At 38.5% G+C, this 19,473-nt stretch overlaps 1 protein-coding gene and 1 long non-coding RNA gene across 4 annotated transcripts in view; one reads left to right on the top strand and one right to left on the bottom strand.

Annotated features, from left to right (window-relative positions):
* The window catches only part of prkcaa (protein kinase C, alpha, a), a 109,171-nt gene that overhangs the window by 48,290 nt on the left and 41,408 nt on the right, over positions 1-19,473 (bottom strand). For all 3 annotated transcript variants that reach the window (XM_067497641.1, XM_067497639.1, XM_067497640.1), the window contains exon 3: positions 19,326-19,408. In XM_067497641.1, coding sequence (XP_067353742.1) covers positions 19,326-19,408 — 83 coding nt within the window. The remainder of the gene's footprint in view (positions 1-19,325; positions 19,409-19,473) is intronic.
* Positions 1-19,473, top strand: part of LOC137123617 (uncharacterized) — a 53,459-nt gene that overhangs the window by 9,886 nt on the left and 24,100 nt on the right. The gene's annotated exons all lie outside the window — the stretch shown is intronic.

Below are 19,473 nucleotides of genomic sequence, written 5' to 3'. Positions count from 1 at the left end.
TTTAACGAGCAGGACCAGTCAGAACCGAGCAGTACTGAAGACTGCAATGCAACCATGAAGAGTGATGGAAATAGCAAATGTTACAGCTACTGTAATATTTGGGAAGCCCTTGAGGGTGACCAGCATACAACAAAACAGTAGGAATGCCACTGATGCACCTGACTGCACATTATGCAGTGTGTCTGTCACGTGCACACGTTCATTCATTCATTTTGTGCACACAGTCTATGGCTTGTTAGGCACTCCTTGTCGTTAGTCAGCTGTCCTTTAGTGAAAACTGAGTGACTGCCACGTTTCCAAGGACCCATCTGAAGTGGTTTCCTGCTTATTTTCAAATTGTGTTGTACTGTAAATCTCCTTCAGAGTTACAATCATTCAAAAGTGTATTTGGATTGAGAACATTATCCATGCTGCTCTGTTCTTTTTTATCCACTGCATATATTTGAAAGAACACCTGTCTATGTATTTCCTGAAAACACTAGAGCTTTAGTCTCCCAGGGAAGACTGAGGCTTATTCAGATGGAAATTGCTCCTATTTTTCAGTATCTTGTGAAATGAATGAAAAGAGCTTGACCTGGGAGAAATTAATCATCAGAAAGGGGAACAGCATGTTGTGTATTGTAGTAAGGGATGGTAGTATTAAGCAGTAAGGCACCACATTGACCAATGCTGTTGTTTGACAGTGGCCTCTGAACTGATGCAAGAGAGACCCATACAGGCTTTTTACATCATGATCAGAATTTGTCAGTCTGCAGAGGCTTTGTACCTTTATAAGAAAATAAATAAATATTTAATACTTTAAGTGGTCTGAAACAAAGATGTTATGACTACATGTGAAAAGGAGTTAAAGAGGAACGTTGCATATAAAAACATGCAGCCATGATAAAGTAATTACTGAATCACCACAATCATTTAACACCGACTCACAACAATTATTAATGTTAATCTGTATAAATCCACCATCAGGAGAGCAGATTTTCAAGAAGGGAGCCACTTCTCTTTAAAATGAGCACTGCTGCTCATTCACAGTTTGCTCCAGACTATGAGGGTTAGGTGGCTGCTGGAAGGATGCCATGTGGATGGATCAGAGCAAATTAGAAGCTTCGGTTTGAATGAGAAGATTGATAACAACCAAATTCAGCATTTTAGCATTAGAATGAAAATCCATCTGTGAGGTGGTGGCAGTATCATGATTGTTATTAATAAAATCCAGAAACACTGAAATATATATTTATTTTTTTCAATATTGCACAACCCTGCTGATACACGACCAGGACCTGCAAAGTATGCTTTAGACATAGGTCTAAAATATTCAAAACTCAGCTATTTTTGTGTAATTGTTGTTTTTTAATACAGTTACAGGACAATCTGTACAATCACATACTGTGTGTACTGTCCAATTAGCGAACCCAAGCGCACTTTATAAAGGCCAGCGGCCAGTGTGTTAGTTAAGGATAGACAAGAACAAAGACAGAGAGATGGGGCCAGCTGCTCTTACTCATGTCCACCCACACACAGCTGATCCTGAAGGATTACCCTCTCATCACCCCCACCACCACCCCACCCCTTCTTTGTGCCCTCCATCTACAGCATGAATGACTGATGGCGAGTAAGATCCACACTTAGATGCAGATGAATCATGTATTTTTATAAACTGTAGCATCAGCATTTAATGGCAGAATACTAAGATAAAGATAAATACTTAGATAAAACACATCTGAGATCCTGCACAGGTGCGTACCAGCCCCATTCTAAGAGGTGGGCAATGACTGCTACACTGTTGAAGTCATGACATAACTGTAAACTGACCCCAGCCATTTTGGACTCTTGATATGTGTCAGTGTTTTTGTGTTTTTGTGTTTGTGTGTGTGTGTGTGTGTGTGTGTGTGTGTGTGTGTGTGTGTGTGATTTATTACTTATTTTTATACAATATAAAACATCGCACACTAACAACAAATGTCATCCCATATTTCCAAATTCTTTCTCACATTTTCTAACAGTCAAAAAAGGCTAAGAATCTACAGTGCATATGTGCATTATGTGCATATGTGCATATGCATTTCTGTCAATTTGTAATGAATCACATCAGTGCTTTGAGCCACACATTAATGGCAGCATCTTAATTTAATATGGTCACACAATATATCATGCTGATAACATGTATGTTTGTCATAATTTAGCATGCTAACATTTGATCATTAGTGATTAAGAAAGATTACAGCTGAAGCTGATGGGAATATAATTGATAATGATAAACTGAAGCTTTGAACTAATTAAAAGTCTGATGATGCTCTGATGAGGTTACTTTAATTCATTCTGAGAAGAACATACTGCAAATGTCTTCACTACAACATATCCATCAAATGTACAGTTGTTTGTGCATTTAGACTCAAAACTATAAATGTGGAAGTGACTTATGATGGAAAAGGTCAGGCAAACACCACAGTCATTCAGGTTCATCCTGTAGAGATGAGGAATGTATGTAAAAAATGGAAATCATGTAAATTAATAATAATTCACTGATTGTCCACAGTCAAAAACTTTGTGATGCTCAACCACTTAGTTGTAGCAAATGGTTAACAATTAATTAACATCAATATAAGTGGCTGTGCTAATACACACGGTGCCTTTTGAAGATGGTAAGCAGTAAAATGCAGAAAATACCCAAATACACATCACTAGGCACACTAGGTTGTCCATTAACACATCCTTCCTGTGAGCTGTGGAGTGGAGGGGTTTACCCCTGTGGCTTCTCTCCCCTATTATAGCCTAATTGGGTCTTAATGGGACATTCAAGGCAGACAAGGTGGCGCTGCCTTTCCAGAACAACAAGGAAAGCAAAGCGAAACGAAGCAGTGATAACCTAAGCAGTCACTAGTCTCAACACAAGAAAGCCATAATGGGTGTTACATGCTGACTGGATAGTGCAGAAAGATAGTTGCCCATTGGTGAGAGGAAATATAAAAAGCCAACTAAATTATCCATTTGCCATATTCACAAACGCAGTCAGTGGAAGAGAATTACATCTATATTACTGTTATTTAGTAGATACCCTTTTATCATATTATTATTCCAGAATTATTCCAAAGTTGCCCACACATTGGATGAAAAAATGAGCTATACTTTTCTCTTCAAAGTATGTCTCTGTGAAATTTTTCAATAACTTGAAACCACTAATCCCTAAATGTATTTTGGCACTTGCCCTGTAATAATCCAAGGTAGATCTGCATGTGAAGTCAGATCAAAAACAGACACAGGGCAGAGGGCTGATCAAAAGACTGGAGGCAACCAGGAGATAGCAGTGAAAACAGAAGCACAGGGGGTCAGCACCGTGATGTTGGCTAATTAGCCAGACTCTCCAATCCAGTTTAATTAGCAAGCAGGACACCAACCAGTCCCTCTTAATGATCAGCTTGGTGGGCTAAACCAAGTCAGGAGAAGGGGTAGGAGAAGGGGTGGGATGAAGCAGAGAAGGATGATGTGAAAGACTTTTTAAGTTCATTCTCTATCCTGCAAACAGTTCACACAGTAACACAAATAATGACAAATTACATTTTAAAAAATCTGCAATTTGTAAAGCTGTTGGCAAAAGAAAAACTTAAACGTTATGGCTTAAAGGCAACACAGGAACAGTGTTTACTTTATCACAGTTGGAACATTTTTTAATTAAAAGGTTATAATATCCTCAATATCATTAAATAACATAAAAATATTTTAGTTCAGTGACTTGCCCAGAGACACTTTGACATATAGCTGGGAACGGGGATCGAATCACTCACCCTGTGGTCCATGGACGACTGCCTTACCAACTGGGCTACAGCCGCCCCACTGTTGTCCTCAAATTTTATGCGATCTTCTGGAAATATGATATTTCCTGTTGGTGGAGCCAGTGGACCTATCATTTGTGTGTGTTTTAGATTAAGAACATGTAACGGTACGTAGCGTGATCAGCACAAAGAGAAGCCGCAGCCTCCAAGCAGCAACGCTGATGGTGCGTTAACAGCTAATGGACCTGACAACTCCTGGAAATTACTTTTTGTCGAGTGGGATGCCTGTTAACCCAACAAATTAAGCTGCTACAAACACTGTTTACTTATTTGCCTCCCAGCAAGCATTTAATCATGGTTACATTTCCCCAGAAATTAATTTTTTTTTTCAATTATGGGAAAAAAACAGGATGTTTCCCTTGTTTACAATGAAGCGGCTTTTCCTCATGAAAAGACCAACAATGACAACAGTTTGAATGAAAAAAGCTGAACTTCAGAGACATCCTTCAGTGTTCTTACTTAGGCTGTTTAAGACTTAAAGGGTCATATGAGATGTAAAGATCCTGTGTTAGGTGTACAGTAACAGCTGGCAGCACAGCGAGCCTTTTATAGCGCTTCACAAGGTTGTTGTTATCATTGATAATTGAATATATAAATCCCAGCACATATGTAAGCAATTAATAAAATTCAGTTAATAAACCTAAAAATAATTTTTGGATCATAAGTATTATGCTACTCTAACCTGGAATAAGTGAAAAGATAAAATCATAAGCTAAACTTGAGAAATTAAAATTAACAGCCTAACTCAAAACTTTTGGTTCCTTTAAATTTTGAGTTTACATCTTTTAATATTGCCATAACATCAAAATAACTTAACATAACATCAAAATAAATCGTGCTATCACTTGAGGGCAGCACAGTGGCAGAGTGGTTAGCGACAGGCCTAATATAGATCCAGCTGTAGCCATTCTGTGCTTAGTTTGCATGTTCTCCCTTCTTGCAGGTTTCTTCCCACAGTCCAAACATGCATGTCAGGTTAATTTGTAACTCTAAATTGCCTGAAGGTGTGATTGTGAGAGTGAATTGTTGTCTGTGTGTGTCTCTTTGTATTAGCCCTGAGATAGACCAAAGACCTGTCTAGGATGTACCCTGCCTCTCGCCCTGTGATAGCTGGGAAAGGCTCTAGCCCCCCAGCGACCCCGAACAGGATAAGCATATACATAGAATAGATGGATGGATGGATGGTTAGCACTTGGTGTTCCAGTTACGTTTAAGTTAATTGTTATTGGAAGCCAAACAAAGTTTATTGAGCCTGTACCAATAATGTAATCTGTAAAGTGAAGATTAAGACTTTTTGCTAACAACCTAAAAAATACAGTGTATTAATTTATTGACCCATATTTTATTCACGATAGAACAAAAACATTATATTAGATGTTGAAACTGAGACATTTTGCCATTTCATAAAAAAATATTTTGAATTTGATGGCAGCAACACATGTCAATAAATTTAGAACAGGGTGATGTAGGATTCTAGCTGCTCAACAGTCCTGGGCCGTTGTTGCTGGATTTTTTGTTTTATGATGCGCCAAATGTTTTCTGTTGGTAAAAGGTCTGGACTGCAGGCAGGCTAGTTCAGCACATGGACTCTTTTCCTGCAAAGCCATGCTGTTTTGATGAATGTGTTTCAGCATTGTCTTGCTGAGACACACAAGTCCTTCCCTGAAAGAGACGTTGTGTGGATGGGAGCATATTTTGCTCTTAAATGTCTGTATACGTTTTAGCATTGATGGTGCCTTTCCAGATGTGTAAGCTGCCCAAGCCATAGGCACTAATGCAGCCCAATACCATCAGTGATGCAGGCTTTTGAACTGTCCGCTGATAACAAGCTGGATGCTCTCTCTCCTCCTTAGTCTGCAGGACACGGTGTCCATGGTTTCCAAGAAGAATTTTACATTTTGAATTATCTGACCACAGAACAGTTTTCCTTTTTGCCATTTCTGAATCGTGTTCACATATGGCTTCTTCTTTGCATGATACAGCAGCACCGTGAACTGTGTTCACAGACAGTGATTTCTGGAAGTGTTCCTGAGCCCATGCAGTGATGTCCAGAATCATGCCTGAGATCACATGCACCCAGTTGTGACCTTCGGCCTTGTCCCTCGTACACAGAGATTCTGATTCTCTTAATCAAATTTAAAATGAGCTAATATTTTCCATGAAATGGTAAAATGTCTCAGTTTCACCATCTGATGTGTTGTTTATGTTCTATTGTGAATAAAATATGGGTTGATGAGACTTGTTAATCATTGCATTCTGTTTTTATTTATGTTTTACACTTCATCCCAACTTCTTTGGAATTGGTGTTGTAGTTTTTGGAGTGAATTCCACAACAGTTGTGGAATGTACTGCATGTCAAAAACTTTAGTACAGTGTAACGAGGCAGAGAGGCAGTTTTTGACATGAATAATTGGCAGGGAATGCCAATACCATATAAGCTATGAATCCAGTAAACACTGGTGCAGAATCACACATTCAGGACAGAAATACATCACATTTACAAAAAAGTAAAAAATACGTCTGAATGTACATAAAGTATTGACGTAACTAAACAGAGTTAAAACTAAACTAACAACATTGAGTAATCTCTCAAACATTTAAAAAAAATCTTTTTTTAGCTGCTGTGTGTTCCATGTTGTGGAGCCAATATTCTACTTTAATGGATTCCAAAAAGAGGCTGACCTGAGCTCTTCTGTGAAGTAACCCTCGTGACAGCGATCAGCATGAGGGAGAGCATTTTAATACTCTCCCTCATCAACAAGTTCAAGTGGTCAAGGTTAAACTTCTGTCTTCTGTCTTCTCTCACTATGTGATCACTTAGACCACTCATACAATTAATCCCAGACAAGAACACAATCGAATCTCTAGCGATCCTGCTAATGACAGACAGAAAATCGGTTCAACAACAGGCAGTCAGAAGCAGTCAACTTTGGGCTGGATACACTGAGATCTGAGGTTATGTATGTATGCTGTGAGAGACTGCTAGTTTCCCAGTCTTTGAGTTAATGTTATCCTCAAGTCCAACCTAGCAGATTCTAACAAAACTGCACTTGGCCATGACGGGCTAACAAGTAACAGTTTAGTAAGAGTTCCTCAAAATCAGGCAAACATTAGCCATTCAGAATGATTATTTTGCGCAGAAAAACACAGAGGGACCCAAGTGAAGAAACCATCAAAGAGGCTGGGTAGCTAATACAGTCCACCTGCATCCCACAGAGTCAAAAGAGATCCACCTGGTGTGACATTTTCAGCCAGTGGGAGTTACGAGACAAATGAGACACGCTGATCATCCCTTGATGTCGGCCATCCTACTGTACATGCACTTACTTACTGTTCCCTATACAGGACTGAGACGTAAGCTGTGACAGTGATGCTTGAAGGGTACCTACCGTCATATCCAGCATCAGACAATTATTAACCACCATCAAATTATCCCCTGAGTTCTCTCTCTCTCCTCATGTGTGCACTCTCTCAACTAATACTCTCCTTCCCCTTTTACCCATCATCCCTCACTGGGAGGTGACATTTGAATTGGCAGTGGCTGGTTTGGAGTCACCTTCTCTTGTGGTTAACCTGTGTCTGTGTGTGAGCTAAATATAGGAAAAGCCTAGCAGAGTTTCTTTTTATTTACTTTACTGTGTGTTTTGGAAAAGGTGAGGAATAATTTATTGAATGCTCAAGACACACATTAGTTTGCACTGAGCAAACACAAGTAATACAGCAGCCACCTGCTGACTGACAGAAGATGGAAGTAGGTCAGTGACCTGGTGAAAACATGTAAAGTTGTGATACACGCTGTGACGTGCACATAGCAAAATTAGGAGAGCAGGCACTGTTATACTTATTGCTTTAAAATAACAAATTTGGTGGACAATTAAATCTTGAAAATGTTAATATTTAAAATATTTATAAATAATTTAAATTTTCTGAATTGCCATTAAGACGTTTAGTTAAAGTTGCTGCTTTTTCTCTGAAATTAGCTAGTTTTGTCTTGTTCAGTTTTAATAACAAGCACTCTAAATGTGAAATACTTTTTTACTCTGCCCAACTTCATTCATTTTGAAAGAATCATTGTTAAAGCCTCTCCTCATGGCACTAATGACATTCGGGACCAAGCAAATCACGCTGTGTTACTATGTCACCTTCAACTTTTAATTATATTAATCACCTTTGGCTACTCCCATCAAACATCACTGTATTAGAAAAATGGTGCCACTCCAGCATCAAAGTCAGGCACAGAAACACAGGCATGTTTAAAGCATTGTGGAATTTAGCTATAGTTCAATATTAATGAGCCGGCAATCTTTTTCAATCTTTTTTATGCTTTACTGCTGGCTACTTTCTTGTAAATATCCTTCAGTATACACATATATAAAAGCACAGAACAGAATGGAGCTATCATTTATCCAGACATAAGGTGTTAGCCTAGGCAAGGTTACTATTTTTAGTGTATAAATCATCTCCCTGATTCCTCTTGGCCTTTCACTAAGCTGCTGAGTGCTGAGAGGGAGGGCAGGTTGCCGCCAAAGCTCACAGGGGGTTTTCCTTGCTGTGTGCTATCTGTTAACACATCTGCCTGCTTGAAGAGACAGAGATAATAGCTGACATTTTTAATAGCTGTCAAGGCTCATTTTGCTGACTTTGTATATATAAATGGATTCAATCTATCATATCGCTCGTAAGTGCTATTTTGACAATATGTACAACTAAAGCTAAAGCCTTCAGAAGAATGCTGTCGTTAAATTATTGGACACTGTTAAGCAATTGTGCAAATATTTTGGTTGGTTGCTGCTTTGAGTTGAAGATTTTATGATCCAAAACACCTAAAAGTTTTGGAGGAAATCCTTTTTAGAACAAAAATCTGGGCCACCTGAAAGCAATCTTTCTAAAGTGCAAATCACACATACTGTTGGAGTTCATATAATTGATGTAAATATACACCAGTACATATCGTAAATATACACTGATGAATATGAAAAAATTGATATAAGAGTCAAAAATTCAGCCACATCAGTTGAAAAACATAGATTAAAACCAAAAATAATATTTATTTATGTGTGTGTGTGTGTGTGTGTGTGTGTGTGTTTGAGTGTGAGAGTGAGAGACCCCCTTTTCAAATATTCTTTGGTCAGAAAAACAAATAAAAGCCTTTTATCAACATTCAAATGTTTGTCCTAATATATATCATTATGTTACTACAACTTTTTTTAAAAATTAACCAATTTGGTTTGCATCTCTTATACCATTTCAGGTAAGGGGTTGTAAACTTAACTCTACACCTAACATATTATGAATGCAGAAATGTACAAATGCTCTTTTAACATCACAAGTAGCAAAAACAGTAAAGGAGTTGTATAAAACATGTGTTAGACAGCCAGTATGTAGCTCTACCCATCAATGCTGCAGAAATGTGTTCATCGGAAGATGCTAGCTCATTAGCATAACGATGCACACATCCAGAGGGAGTGACATCCACACAACCAGGAGAGGACAGGCCTTTTTATGCCAACCTCCTATCCAGTACATGAAAAGGTAGAAGAAAAAAAAAAACTAAAGGGAAAACTAAAAAAAGAAGGTCGGCTGGATTATTCGGTCACGTTTCCATTGCCAAAAGTCAAGAGTAAATTGGCTTATCAGACACAGGCCATCTGTCAGATGCTTAATAATTAAAGCAACTTCACAAGATGGGTTCCAAAAAGTTATCTAAAAGCCAAAGTCTTGGCAAAGTCTTTTTTCACAGTAATGAGCCAGCTGACAGGGGCAGCGCCTTAGCTGGTCGGCACTACTATCTGCGTCCTCTGCTGTGGATTGCAGAAAGCTCAATAAAGTTAGACATTGTCCATGCAATCAATTTAGTGCCTGCAGCTGTAGTGTGTTTATTTGTGTGTTGTGGGGATTAAATTATGTGCTGGAGAAATAGATACTATTGCTTCTTTAGCACTGCAAAACATCAGGCAGCCCCAAAATTCAGCAAACACTGTTCTGTCTGGTCTAAAAAGAAAAGGGATGGGGGGGTGGGGGATCTCATAATTCTATTTCTTCTAATGTGCACGAACACTGATGTGTTCTTTCTCACTGCCATTTTCTTTAAAGATATAATGGCATCGCTGAAATTGAATCAGTAAGCATCAATCAGCATAATGATACTGTTTCATTAGTGAGTCACTGTTTTGTTAAACTAAAACCAAAATACTCAGTGATTAGCTGAATAACAAATAAGTAAGAGGCAAATCTTCAAATTACTTATTCTCACCTCTTTATTCTTTGAGACTGAATTCCCTTAAATACTTTCAGTAAATGCCAACAACGATTTAATCAGTGCCCTGTTGAAGTGCATTGCAAACATGTTGGAAACAGCAAAATAACTTTTCACTAAATATCTATAATCTTTGCCTGATGCAGTGAAAACAATTAAATAATTATTTATCTGTAATACATAACAAGTACCGAAAACTGTATCAAAGTCTCTGGAGATAAAGGAGGAGAGAGGAAGGGTAACCTACTGTATCTGTAACTCTATTTTTGGTGCTGAACTTCAGATCTAGTGCTGGTTCAGCTTCAAGCTTCACTGTTACAGTTGAGGCCAAGTTTAGATTTCAGAGCCTCTGCAGCATCTGTTATAACTGTTTTTGTGTGCACTGACTTGCTGCACAGTTATAGCATGTCTGCCTTATTGGCTGAGCCTTAAATACAGTAAATCATGTGATTACCTTTACACGACCACCAATAGTGAAATATAGTTCACTTGTACCTGTAATGGTGTCAGTCAGACTCCACCCATGTTGGTTACAAGACACAGATGCTTTGGCAATAATCATTGTACTGTGAGAAAAGCTCCTATCCTGCAGGATCAGCAACACAAAGATGATTCAGGGTCAAAAGCAGTTCCAACTTTCCCATGTGCTGGTCATTAGTGATACTTTGCATGGTTGGAAGTACCTCAGAGGGGCTGATGGAATGTGTTTGTGTGTACACAAGTGTGTATTTGTATAGTGCATCATTTTGAATAGTGTGTGTGTGTGTGTGTGTGTGTGTGTGTGTGTGTTTCTTTGCGTGTGTGTGTGTGTGTGTGTGTACATAGTGAGGAGTGAAAGAAATATTTGACCGTTATCATAATTTCAGAGGTCTGTTTTAGGATTTAGGGTTAGGTTTAGTTGTGATGGTTAAAATTAGGGGAAAGTCCTAGAGAGTGTATTATGTTAGTGAGTGTCCCTACAGCTACAGAAAGACACTGAATACACAGGGATGTGAAGCTCTAAGTGTTCTTTTGCCTTAGTTATTTAATTTGTGATTTGAAGATTTTATATTGAAAAGTTTTCTATTAACCTGCCTTGACACTTAAAGTTGGTTAATGATTCCTTGACTCACAATGCAATAGCCAGTGTGAAGTTGCTGCAGCCAAAATGTTAATATTTACAGAGGAATATCAACTGCTGTGACAGAGATCTTCTACTCAAGAAAGCATCAGGGACAGGCCATCAGGACAATGTCTGTTATTACCTAGTTGTTCAAATTTCAATAGGTACACCTATCCATCCATTTTCTTAACTGCTTATCCTGTGAAGCATGGCAGTGGTGCCAGAGTCTATCCCAGCTGTCACTAAGCGAACGGCGGGGTACACCCTGGGCATGTTGCCACTCTATCAAAAAAACTGTTTAACAAGGTACTGTGTCTGCATTGGCCAGTGTGCAGTAAACAAACCGGAAACAGATGAGGTGCAAGCTGAGGTTACAGCACATTGTAGCTGAGAAACTGTACTTTTTGCCCTTGTTTGACTGGTAACTACAAATGTCACTGCGAATAAAAAGATTTGCTGTGATTATGAGGGTTATGAAACTGGCAAATGATCCTGCTACACAGTCACCAGATGGATTTCAAAAAGGGCTCAAAGCTACAGACCCAGATGACAGGGATTGCAACCAGGTTAATTTATTAAACACAAGAATTTTACAAATTCCAATCTCACAGTCTAAATATCTTTATTTAGATCATATTTCTTCAAGTCTTTACACTACTGGGTTACGCACAGCACAGACAGAACACAAATTTATGTAACAGTTTAAAATATGGGCTGAGAACGCACAAGTGTGGCAGCATTTGTCAGTGACTGAAAGAGCTATGAGCTGGTCCTCCAAAAAAATTCTTTTTTTTTTTGTTTGGATCACTTTATCAAACATTTCGTTAAGCTTGTCTCCAGTCAAACCCAGAACCTCCACATAGTGGTTACTTCTAGATGTCTCTAAAAGGGTGTGCAAATAAATGGTGGAAAATGAATACTGGTACTGTTCATGAAAAACTCTCCCCATCTGCAGTTCAAACTCTTGAACTGCAGATGAGGGGTATAATAGTGACCGCTGCCCAATATAATAGTGAAGAACTAAATATACTATCTGCTTGGTAACTTTTTGCCAAATTAAGTTAGAAGCTTGGTTTTTGTATTCAAATGTAAGGTTAGAGAGCAGTGAGATGTTAAGAATTCAAAGCTTGTGTCAAGTTTTATTTTTGTGCTGAAAGGCCTTATGTATTAAACGAGTAAAACATGTACAGTATGTTATTACCTCAGCAACTAAAATAGAGCTGCTGTAGCCTACTTTTTGGACATGAACCAAAAAGTAAATGTCTGTACATGATCCTTTGCCTTCTTTAACGTTGTTTCACCTATTAGACAGATTATTCCTACTCCTTTCTGAAGTTTTTAATTCAGGCTCAACAAAAACTGGTTTACGTGGTAATATTAAAGACTTGTTTGACTTGTTCCAAACAGTACAAACATGATGGATTAAGGGCCAGATGACTAATAAGACCCTTTTCAGTTCCCAAGGCATAAATAAAGACAAGAATACAAACATGCATACTGTACATATAGCCTTCACTGGGATTGAAGTTTCTTTTACTGTAGTTACTGCCACGCACCAGTGTTTAAAATAGGTTTTAAGTAATGCCATATTTTTTAAAGGTCAAGTGTAACAGGAGATTTTCTCTGTAAAATGTAGTTTAAACCATGTATATTTACACTGCTGTAACACCAGTTTTATACTTCAATGGAAAACATTTCCCCAGTGCAACCACCCATCTGATATCCTCCACCGCTACCAAACACACACACACACTCACATGCACACACGGACTTGAGAGCATCGTCTCCCCCAGCAAACCCTTGAACAAACCTCTTTTTAGACAGAGACGTCACAGACCATTAACAATAGAGGCTCTGAAGACAAGAAGATCTGTTAGTGTTCATTACGATCCTAGAGAATAAAAATACCATCAATAGGCACCACAGGGGACTCTCCATACGTCACCATATCAGCCATCAGTCAACAAGAATAATCACCAAAAACAAGCATATTTCTAATATAAAGTCACAAAATATTACCATTTAAACATTAAAAGATCACCGTGGTAGAAACAAGGTGCAGTAACAACGTTACGGTGTGAATTAATACATCAAAATATTGGATAGCAACTTGCGAAAATTCTGAATAAATATGCTAAAAAAGGCAAATTACATTGAGTATTTGTAATGATGCTTACAATCAACAGCTAAGAGACTCTCTCTGCATTACTTTAGGAAATTCAAAGTACAGTTTGGGGTAGTATTTATTGGGGGGGGGACCTAACTCTGTTTGCTCTGAATTAGATCTTCAGTTTTGCTAAAATACTGACATGAACTATGTCTTACCAGAACTGCTGTCATACTGTAATCGCATGAAGGCATACTGCAGTGCAGGTAACTTGATTATAAATGAATCCCTGTCTTTGTTTTGGCAAGCACAACAGGATGATCAAAAGATCAATATCCCACTTTTTTAACTGCCTTTACAGACCTCAGTGTCTCTGATGCTCAAATCCCTAAGGAAAGATTATTGTTATGATCCACAGTTCAACTCTATAAACACTTCCCAGACAGAATAATTAGCTTTTATGTTCTTATTTTTTATTCTTGCCTGTCATGGAGCATGGGAAATCAAAACAACATCTTTTCTCATCTGTATGTGTTTAGCTCTACTTTCATTGACGAAGGCTTAAGGTTTAAATAGCAATCTGTATTGTGAGCACTCGTGCGATTATATTCGCACACATCTTTAATTGTGTGTATACATAAAATTGTTAGAGAAATAGAGAATTCCACTGTAAGCCCACACATTTATATTGGACTGAATAAAACTCAGGAGACCTAATTCCTTCAGACTCCTTCAGAGGTTTATGAGACAAAAGCAACAACCATATGATGCATGGTCAACAGGTTTGATCAAAATTTATTATCAACAGCACTTTTGTCTTAGCGTAGGAAAACCAGCTTATTCTGAGAGGATGATTTCTCATAAATTTGTGGCCTCCATTTTTTTGAAGATGCAGTCTGTCGTGTCCTTTAGCCTAATAACTCTGGCAATAATCATAGCCTAAAGTACCTTTTGTTAATTAAAGAAGAAGAAACCTTGAGATAAAACAAAATCAACATTCAGTATTTCTAGTCCCAGGGCATCTATCAGCAGGAGGATTTTACCAAAAGTGGAGGATGGAGCAGTGCATTAATGCAATCAGCTCTTAAAATCAAATTTTGCAATGGACTTGGCATTTATGCAGTGCGTCATGTTGTATCTGCTGTATTATCTGGAAATTAAATCTCCTTTCCATGTCCTTTCCCACCCACCTACTCTCTATCCTAAACTGTGTCCCCTTGAACGTTCTCCAGTCTGTCAGTAAAAGACTCGCATTTTGTAAGGATTTTTACCTCAATTCTTGATTTCTCATCTACAATGTTGTCTGTGAAACCCACCACATCATACCAGAGGGCGTCACATCTACTAAAAGAAATACAGCTTTGTAAAGGTGGCCAAACGTTATTAAACACATTACTGTAAATGAGTACAACAGATTCTCTTATTCCCTGTGACAAGACATGAGTAGCTGTTATGCATGTCTTGTGCCCATACTGCAGGCTGCGGCTAGTTTCCAGGCACAGAGATAATCCTATCTGGTACTTCTCACATCATGATTTTATGTCCTGTGTTTGCATGCAATTATCGTATATGTTAAAACGGTGTAGCTTGACAAGGCCCTGCAGGACATGACAAGATAAAATCCAACCATGACCGTGTTTCCTTGGAAGTGGTGGTTGTGCTGAGGCTGGCAATAGAAGGTGTGGAAAAACATGTACTGGGATTCAACTCATTACATGGTGGGAGGCTGACTTACAGTGATGACATTGGAAATTACATCACACTTTCGAACATGGCTAGATTTACATCCAGGCAAACCACAAAAGGGTTCTTCAGGAGCTTTCTGGTAACTGAAAAGCACATTACAGCAATAACACTCTTCCATTCTAAATGGGGACTATGGTTGCAGGGAAACATATATACATAAATACACACACATACACACACACACACATTGGATTCCAGGCATGCTCAGCTGGTGGGAGACCCTGGGGTACACCCAGAATACGCTGGAGAGACTATAATCTCATCTGGCCTGGAAACACCTGCTAGAAGTGCAAAAAATCGTTGCTGGAGATAGGCATGTGTGGAAAGCCTTACTAAACCTCGTTCACGTTGTTGCACCATCAGCAGGAAAAGTTGTGAACAGAATGGCAGGGTGTTCATAGAAAACATTTGGGCCAAAACAGGTTACTTTACAGACGATGGCCAACACCCTTGCTAGAAGCAAATGGACCAAGGAAATAAAGATGAAGCCTCCATTGCGTCTGACAACCCAAGATGCCTGAGGCTCATAGGATGTAATTTAGCTCAACTCCACTTTAATCTCATTTTCAATTCCCAGCAAGTGTCCTTGTGTCCCAACCCTTGTCATCAAACCACCTATTTTTCCCCGACCCGCTGGAGTCTGTCACAACTATCTTGTCCTGTGTTATTTGCCATTTAAGATATTAAATTACTTATTCAAATTACAAATGAGATTTCATTAAAATATCTGAAAGCCTTGTTCACCACATGATCACAGCCCTTTAACTCAGCGATTAAGAGGCTGCATTTTGGACACCACTCTACCATTAACATCCAATTTTACTGGTTGATTTTGAGGACGACCTCCTTGCATACATTTTATAGCTATTTAAAGTGGCATTACCGTATTTTCTGAGCGGCTGAGCTCTATAATACTGTCATGTCAACCTCAGGTCAGTTCCTTTCTGTTTCCAAGCAGAGGAGACAGAAAGGGCACTGAGCTTCAGCTTAACTCTGTTACTCTGCCAAGGCACTGAACAGCTACAAGGGGCTGGGGGGGAGATTGTCCATGTGTGTGCGTGTGTGTGTGTCTGTGTGTGCATGCTATAGTACTATATCATTATTACTGAGGGGAAGCTTATTGTAAGGGTGTGTGTGTGTGTGTGTGTGTGTGTGTGTGTGTGTGTGTGGGTGGGTGGGTGGGTTGTTGCATATGCATGGGGGAAATCAGTGTAAAAACACTTGCAGATTGCCCCAGGCCATATGTGTTGCACTGGTTAAGTGGAAATCAATGATTCACCAGTCACACACCCACACAAAAGGACACACATCAAACCTCTCAGTTTCATCTGTTGAGTCCCTGTAGTGTAACAGGAAGCATTTGCATTATGGATGTGCTCATCTTGTAAAGCGCTGAACTTACTTGAGTTGCTCGTGTTGTTGTACCCAACAGTTAAACAAAACATTTCCCTAAATTAAGTGCTTTAATCAGAGCAAATGCTAATATGACTAGTAATAACACAGGTTCAGTTTTAATCACATGACTTTAAAGAAACCTTACCTCAAACTCAAAAATACTTTTTATAGCAAACACTTCAGCCTTTGCTATTGTTTGATAATTTTTTATTCTTATTTTATACTCCATTACAGTGTGCCATCCTGTTTGCTATGAAAATGCAGCATTATGATACTTAGAGACAGACTACATGTTCACATATGCTGAAGAATTCTAAATATACAGCAGATACAGGTGTATGAGTACAATTCTACGTGAACTGATTTTACCTTTTCTGTACAGAGCATTTATCACATGTGAATATCTGCAGCTATCCTGCACTTGAAACAACACCCTGAGGCATTTCCTTTGAGAAAAATATATTCATAGTAAAATCAGGGCTAGCTGTTGTCAAGACGGCTCCTTAAAAGATCTAGTGGCAATTTTTGGCATCTTCGGGCACACTTTGTTTCTCCCTTAAAAAGTTATAAAACACAGACATGAGTCATAAAATGCAGGTATCCTAGATACTACAGATCTTCAGGATATTTGCAGGCCATGGGAGTTATTGCCTTACTGGATTGCATGCCCGGGAGGCAGCAGGCCATGTACTATGTGTGGTTGCCCCTGGCAACAGTACTGCTTAGTGCACAGAAATGTATATTAAAGGGGAGTATTTCATTTTTTGATGTGGCAAGAGATAACATGCTTTCTTAAAAGGACAGATTTGATTTGTGGTGGCCATGTGGTCACAGGGAGTGTAGAATTTTGTAAATATAAAATCATGCAGCGTGTCTGCATGAACGCAAGACAGTTTGAGTTTCAGAATAATCTGAATCTCAAAGGTGCTCAAATTTAGTTTACAGTAGTCAGATTTAATCTCTGTGCATTCATTCCTCTTCTTTTAGGCACTGTTTAACTGTTGAAGTACACAGCATGTTAAATTGTTTTTTATTTAAGTGGGACATGGCAAATATATTCAAGGCTGCTTGACCATAGCAAAATGAGGACACTGAAATGAGTTTTGAGTGAAAGGGAAACTGATATATGAAAGAAAACAACTTCAAATTTGCAAAAGAATTATACATGATTAAGTAATAAACCCTTGAATGGACATAGTCAAATAATTAACAAAGGTGTTTACCGTGCAATAGCAATTTGGGAAACTTTTTTTCCCCAAATTTTTATTGCACATGTCAAAGTTAAACTACTTAAACTATCGATGAACCTGATGTTCTTTCACTTCTCTGAGTCCACTTGACTCATAGCTCAGACCATTAATCGCTGTTGCGGCTTCCATGTCATTCACGGTTCTCTCTATTTAAAGCATTTGGGTGGATGATCCTGAATGACACACTGACATATCTCCAGTTTCAGAGGCCAGGCTGTGCCAGTGTAACACTGATATCCTATGCGCACTCAGAAGGCAAGCAGGTATGTAAATGGAGTTGAAGTAGACAAGCAGTAGTTAATGGCACATAGCTGGTAGTAGCACCTAGTAACATTGTAATTTCTATTTCTTGAAAATCTACAGTATCATCCAATAAAAGCTATCCTCCTAACAGGGTTTTGAAGCAATAAAAAAAATACTTTATTAGCAAGGCCCCTTCAATAGATCAATACTCTGATTGAATAATCCAGCAGCAAACTAATGCTAATCAATAAATCTGGACAACTATTAATACTCTCTCTATCGACATAAGGTTATTGCTAATGACATAGTAATAAGTAAAGTCAGTCTGCTTGTGTCTGAACTCAGTCCTGCTAGATAAATTTGAACAATTTTTGACAGTTATACCATGAACTCCAACAACCCATCTGTAGAAGAAGGTCAATGTCAATATATCATAAAGTCACAAGCCCCTTTAGTTTGTAGCAAAATGATTGGTTTGACAGCAGAATGTAGCATGATAGGGAGAGAATTCCCTTCTGTTTGGAGGGGTTGAGGTTATAACCTTTTCCTAAATGTAGCAACTAGTAACTCGATTGATACCGAATGAACTGCTACTACTGTGACTGTGACTGAGCCATGAGTCACCTGAATTTAATATTTGCATTAACTTAAAGAGATCTACAAGAATCCAGGGTCACATTCTATGTATACACAAGCAACTGTACAGGAAGAGCCCTGCTCTTACTGAAGGTACAAGGGACTAACACTGTAGCACTATGATTGGTTTAGTGAAGCAGTTCCTGTCTCAGTATTTTTAAAAAAGAAAAGACAAAAGTGTTATATTTTTAAATGTGTAAAGTATTGTGACTTTACTGGGTAACACAACTTTGGACAATGCATATGTTAATTCTTAGATGTAATGGAGTAGCCATGCTTAAATATTCTTTAGTATAGAAACATGAAAAATTACTGTAGTATTGTAAAGTACCTTAACAAAGTACTTTTTCCACTTTCTACCACTGACACTTGGTCAAACAAATTGGATGCTGATTCTGACATCTATTTAAAAGGACATGCTAAGCTAGGAAACACCTAAACAACATATTTTCTTTTGTTTGTGTGTAAATTAGCAGTGATCGATTTTGTGTATCTAAAAACAACATTTTTTTATTATTTCTGTCCTCTACACAAGGTTCAAACACAAACTGGTGAATGTTATATCTTGTCAGAGGAAGATTTTTTGTTTTTGTCTGCTCAACAATGCCACTTCACACAGCTGTGAAAAGAGAGTCAGTGAGTTCAGAAAAGTGGTAGGCCTGGATACTGGTGATACACTGTATGTACTTCAGTGTAATTACCGGAAAGGCGCATCCTCACTGACAAATATGTGAGAGGCAGCAGCTGGGCTTTGGGTACTTACGTCTGTGTCGGCCCCCTTATCAGCCCCTGGGCAGGAGAACGTGACAAATTCATGGCACCTCTTGTGGACCACAAAACAGCAAACTGCATTGGTAGAAAAGAGTCGAAAGGAGTGGAAAGCAAGAGGTGGAGAGAAAGATTCAGAAAGA

Source organism: Channa argus, chromosome 3 (assembly GCF_033026475.1).
Source record: "Channa argus isolate prfri chromosome 3, Channa argus male v1.0, whole genome shotgun sequence".
Taxonomy (NCBI): Eukaryota; Metazoa; Chordata; class Actinopteri; order Anabantiformes; family Channidae; genus Channa; species Channa argus.
Note: the sequence above shows the minus strand (reverse complement) of the source record. Positions and strands in the feature narration are given on the sequence as shown.